Source organism: Macaca thibetana, chromosome 15 (assembly GCF_024542745.1).
Source record: "Macaca thibetana thibetana isolate TM-01 chromosome 15, ASM2454274v1, whole genome shotgun sequence".
Lineage (NCBI taxonomy): Eukaryota > Metazoa > Chordata > Mammalia > Primates > Cercopithecidae > Macaca > Macaca thibetana.
In genome coordinates, this window is record NC_065592.1 from 78,216,652 (window position 1) to 78,222,651 (window position 6,000).

At 51.4% G+C, this 6,000-nt stretch overlaps 1 protein-coding gene across 4 annotated transcripts in view; it reads right to left on the bottom strand.

Moving 5' to 3' along the window:
• VLDLR (very low density lipoprotein receptor) overlaps window positions 1–5,019 on the bottom strand; it is a 33,082-nt gene extending 28,063 nt beyond the window's left edge. For all 4 annotated transcript variants that reach the window (XM_050761925.1, XM_050761924.1, XM_050761923.1 and 1 more), the window contains exon 1: window positions 4,310–5,019. In XM_050761925.1, coding sequence (XP_050617882.1) covers window positions 4,310–4,616 — 307 coding nt within the window. In that variant the 5' untranslated portion in view covers window positions 4,617–5,019. The remainder of the gene's footprint in view (window positions 1–4,309) is intronic.
• Window positions 5,020–6,000: the final 981 nt, after the last annotated feature.

Here is a 6,000-nt window from a genome sequence, read left to right on the forward strand (position 1 = left end):
GCAGTGAGCCAAGATAGCACCACTGCACTCCAGCCTGGGCGACAGAGCGAGACTCCGTCTCAAAAACAAACAAACAAACAAAAACTATTGGGCCAAACTTTCCTAGGAGACTTCACTCAATGGGAAAAATATGCTAAATTTATGGTACAGGTGAGCATACCTAATCCACAATCTGAAATGCTCCAAAATCCAAAACTTTGAGTGCTAACATGATGCCATAAGGGGAAATTCCACACTTGACATCATGTGACAAGTTGCAGTCAAAACTTTGTTTCTTGTATAATATCATTAAAAGTATTCTATAAAATTACCTTCAGGCTATGTGTATAAGGTGTATGTAAAATATAAACGAATTTCATGTTTAGACTTGGGTCCCATCCCCAAGATATCTTATTATGTATGTGTGAATGTCCCAAAATCTGAAAAAATCTAAAATCTGTGGAACCCTTCTGGTTTCAAGTATTTCAGATACGGGACACCCAACCTGTGTTATCACCTGTCATCTCATTTGGTTCCTGCAGTGCGGTTAGTGTCTCTAAGTGGTATTAACAGTGTTTAGAGTTTTTGTTGCAAGCCAATAGAAGAACTTAGCAAAGAGACACCGATTTAGTTTGAAAAATGCAGAGAGTAAAATTGAGATGATTTTTACTTAAAAGCCAGATTCTCCTATAGCTAGGTTAGACTCTGCCCCAGCTCTTCAGAAGAACTGTCAGTCCTCAGATTTTCCAGCCCAAAACTCTTAGGTGGCAGAAAAAATTGTCCCAAATTGTCCCTGGACTACTTACTTCTGCTTAACAAGTCTATCTCGCCCATAACCTCAGTAGACGGTATTTTTGGACTGTTTGCCTTGAAAGCAGTCTATCATGCTGTTGTCCAAGTAGTCTTTTGAGATTAATTAATTAGTAGGGACCAAACTAAGCAATTTTGAATTTAATCAACCAACCATGGAGAGGGCAGTTGTATTAGCCACCACAAGGAGCTCCCTAAGGCAGGCACATTTACGATGAACATCACTATAGACCTCATCAAGCCCTTTAATGCATTAATTTCTTAGGCTAGTATATGAAGGTGGTTTTCCAAATGAAAGTCAGTATCCAAAGTGAATGCAATCATTACTTTAAGTCATGTAGGCAACTGCCTCGTTTTAAGCACTTTTCCATGCACTGGAAAGAACGACTTTATTTACATTCTGTGAGAAATAGAAAATGGGCTAGATATTTAAAATGAATTCTATGCTGTGTGCCAAGTCTTCAAGGTTTGGGATCAAAACCTGAAGCCATACGGCTGGGTACTATCTGTTCCCTTGATCTTATGGTCATGTTCTACTCTAGGAGTCCTTGTTAAGTATCATCAGTTTGTTACCTCTCCTGGAGCAGAAGAGGCTTGTAACAACTTTCTTCCTCTTCCAAAATTGTAATAAAACTAGTCAAGTCAAGTTTATGGTTATTCAATTTTATGACAGGTAGAGACACTTGGATCAGGTCTTCACTTCTTTTGAGCATGGAGGCTGTCACCTTTGCTAGCAACATTTAGTGTTAAATAGCAGTCTATTGTACTAAAGTCTTAATATTGGCAGCTCTACTTGACCTTTATACATGCTTTAGGTATCTGGGGACTCAGGCCATAAAAGCAAACAATCAAAACGACACAGGACAGGCACTATAGGTAAATGCCACATAAAGTGGGCAAGAGGGTGATTCAGGGAACAAAGCTACACTAGGTTTCAAGAAGCTGTTACTGCCAAGAAGGGCTTGGCTGGTGACCTTCCTTTATACAGTCCTTGCTCACATGAGTGATCAGGTTTTGATAAGGGTTACTATCGTCATACCTTCATTGGTGGTATCTGGATGAGCCAAGTTTACTTTCCATGCCTTCCAGTTTCTTCCCTCCAGGTCTACTACTACCACCAGTAACACCAACCCACTTCTCACAGTGAGGGAAGTTTCCTTCTACTCTTAGTCTAGTTGCTAGCCATATATGAATAGCTCTCACAAAACCTTGGTTTTTTTAGACTTTGACCTTCAAGAATATATCATACCACAGATCTTAATCCTGACTACTCAGGCTGGAGGAAAATGTCCTAGAACCCCCAGCAATTGTGCAATCAGATATACCAACTTCTCAATAGCTTTAAGTTCCTTGCCAGAGTCTCAGTGCTCACCTGCCTTGTCCAGGAGTACCGTGGAACAGCACCATGTGCCAGTGGAGAGACAGGGCGAGCGTAGAAGCTCCAGGGTAGGAAGTGAGCCCACATACCCTGGGACTTTGAACTTAAGACAGATGCCAGTTGGGATTGGTTTAGAGTCAATACCTGCCTCAGCCCAAATTTCCTCCAGTTCTGAAAGAATCTGCCTCCTTTCCTTTGAAGAATTTGTTTTTTCCATTGTTCATGGCATGTCAAATATTTCACATGTGACAAAGAGGATCCTCACCTGCCTAATACAAGGTGAATATCTGGCTTTGACTAACTCAAGTCAGTTTAGGTGCACTCCTAACATTCTATAAGGTAAAGTTAACCTCTAGTGGAAGGGACATGCAGCAAAAATGAAACTTTTCTCTCACCTTCCTGGATAATTGTCCCTCCTGGTATACCTTAGTGTTTTGAAATGTTACAAAAGGCATAATGCAAGTCATAGCACTATACTGAGAAATCGTTTAATAAGTTAGTATTACTCATCCATTAATGATTAATGCTAGCGTTTGAAAACTCTTGTAAGCAGAGCTTTTCTAGGCTCTCAGGCTTGTTACACATCAGATTCCATGTTCACTACACATTCGTCCTCTTCAAAGAGTCCAGGCAGGGGAAGGCATTTGAGGAGCTTGTGGAGTCTCCTACTTTCCATTGAAAATAACACTTCCCGTGCTGCTCGCTTAGGAGTCCGCGGAACCATGTGACCAACCTAAACGTGATCGCACTGCCAGCCAATCGCAGAGGGCAGAAAGGCCAATCCCAGTTCACACCCTCCGGACAGTGGCAACTAAAGGGCAGGGGAATTCGGAGACGTAAAAACCCCAGGCATTGCCCGAGAGGCTCCTTGACCACAAACTTTAAAGTTCGCTCTCACTTCAGGAGCACGTGACTGCAGGCAGGCAGGGCCCCTTAAGCCACCTGGCTACTGGAGCTAGGGACTCTGGAATGGGTGTTTCGGGCCGGGGCGGCTTTCAGTCCCAATTCCCCGCAGCTGGCAAACAAGCCCCTTGGCGTCACATCTGAAGATCACTTCTGGGACGCGCTAGGATTCTGACTGAGTCCTCTTAGAAGGGCTTCCTGTCGCTTGTCCAGGAAAGTTATGAGGCCCCATGTGGGAACGTGGTTGAAGACCAGGCAGGGCCCCCAAGCCCCTGCGGCAGACTCTAGGGACCCGACAGTAGTCACACCGCCCTTCTCAACAAGACAGGGCCACACACTCGCTCTCGCGCTGTTCCTTTGATTTATTGTTTAGAATGAAGGCTAATTACAATCACTAGCCTAGGACTCAATTCCTCTCGAGGAAACGTCAACGGGAAGGAGGATCAGCAAACTAACCTGATTAAGTCTTCGTTCCATTCCCCCTCCCCATTCAGCTACACGAGAGACCCGAGAGGTTTCCAAATGCCGCCCGAGGCGTGGAAAAGGGAGGGGAGAAGCACCCAGAGGACAGTCCTGCGTAAAGCCCGCTCCTCCCCTACCCCGCACGCCGGAGAGGCGGCCCCGCGCCGGGGGAGACGCAGTCTGGGTGCGCAGACTGCGCACTGCCCGCGGCTCCGCGGAGCCTCCCGGCTGCCGCCCACCGAACGTGCGCCCGCTCACGGCCGCCGGAAGACTCCGAGCCCCGGCCCGCACCTGGCGCCCCGCGTCCCCGGAGGCCCTCACCTTCGCCCACCGTCCGCTCCCACACTCCCTGAGGTTCGAGGCGCGCGCCCCGGGCTGCCGCGCACGTCTCGGCCCTCTACCTCCTTCCTAACACTCCGCCTGGCAGAGGAGGCAGAACCATTGTTCAATGCTCAGAAGCCCACATACCTCAGCCCCTGTCAAGGGGGCGAGAAACGAGGCAAAGCAGCGGCTTTGGGGGAGGCGGTGTGAGGGATCGAAGACTAGTTCAGGCGAGGCGTCAGGACACCCCAAACCCCACTGTTCCCCAAGCCCAGCTCCCTTTAGCCGCGGCGCTGACAGCTCAGAGGCGCCACCACTGAGGGGAGGGAGAGAAGGCAAGAGAGAGCCGAGAGGCGCCTCCTAGGAGGCGGTGGGCAAACGGAGACCTGCGCCTCGGGGTCTCCCGGTGCCCCGGCTGGGTCCCGGCCGCCGGCGGAGGGGCGCGTCCTCACTCACCGGTTCCGGTGGCGCCGCTCTCCCAGGGCGCCCAGCACAGCGCGAGCAGCAGCCAGAGCGCCCAGCGCGCGGACGTGCCCATGGTGCCCGCCTGGATGGTGCCGCCGCCGCCGCCGCCGCCGCCGCCGTTCGCTCCGCACAACAAGTTACCAGCCCTTCCGAAAGGAGGAAGAAGGTGGGGGCGGGGAGGGGAAAGGGGGAGAAGGAGGGGGAAGGAGTTGGGGGGGAAGGGAGCGGGGAACAAGAGGGCACCCCCTCCCCTACAACTTGCACAATCTCCTCCCCACCAGCCAACCCACCCACCCATCCACCTCCCCGGGCTGCAGCAGCAGTGCAAGCCGAGCCTGCGGGCAGAAAATAATGCAGGCGCTGCAGAGGAGGGGAGGGAAGGGGAGGGGAAGGAAGGGAGAGGGGGTGGGGAGCCAAGAGCAGAAGAGAGGACAGAACAGAGAGGAGCCGGTAGCGGAGCACCCACACCGGCGGCGGCTGGAGCTCGGGGTGAGGAGCGGGGAGGGGGCAGGAGGGGGAGTGGTCAACGGGAGGCGCGGCGGGCGGGCGGGAGCGCGGCGGCTTCAGTCCTCCTTTCCCTCGACGCGCTCCTCTTACACGCGCCGGGCAGCTGGGTGCCCGCGCCGGGAGTGTGCGAGTGTGAGCGTGCGTGCATGAGTGACCGTGGTCGTGGCTGTGGCCGCCGCCGCCGCCGTCGCCACCCGGGCTGCTTTAGGGGCCCGGCTGCTCCGCGAGGCCGCCTGGAGCTCACGGGGGCCCGGGGCGGCCGCTGGTTGGCTCGCGCACCGCCCTCGTCTCCAATCCCCGGTGCCTGTCCTAATTTCCTGATCCAGGGAACCTGCCGCCGCAGCAGCTGTGCGCTCTCTACAGTCATTACTGTACCCTCCCGGCAGCCGCCAGCAGAACATGCAGCAGCAGCAGCAGCAGCAGTTAGCGCTGATGCAACTATCGTTGCTATTGCCACTGCCTCCCCACTAACGGGGCGTGCACCTGGGGGGTACTTGCAGTTTCCAGGGGCAACAATCATCTCTCTACCACCCTCTCCTGCGCCCCTGAGAGAGGATGGTAGGTAGCATCTTCTTCGGGCCTCCTCTCTCCACTCAGAAAGTGATGAAGCTGAGGGGCTCCAAACGTTTGGGGCGCTCAAATGTGGGGTTTGGGATGTCGGTCTCAATCGCACGCTGAGATGCCATTTTCCTAAAAACTAAATGTGTCTTTAAGTGAGAGAGTGTGTATGTTTGAAAGAAAGAGTGCGCGCGGTTGTGACTGCTCCTCTGTAATAGAACAAGACTAAAATAACCCAGCCTGGGATAAGGAGAAGGGAAATTGCTAGCGCAGCTTTGCGTTTGCTCATCAACGATTATAGTTAATTGCTAATTGCACAAAATGATAGTTTGAGGGCCTGTAATTAAAAGCTTAACCTTTTCTTGTTTGGAAGAGACGGGACCCATACGTTTATTCCTCTTGATATACTTTGTAACATTCAATTACAAGAATCGAGGAAAGAATAAAGGAAGCAAAGGCAAGACTCCTAGAAAGGACTGATTCTTCTTTTGTGCCTGACAGTACCTGAGTCTATAATTTGCTTTTTGTGTACTTCAGTTTTCTTGCACACTTAGCCCTGGTTGAGGTGCATTGTCTGCTGTGGTCTGCTAAGCATCTAACCAGAGTGGGAGGGCACA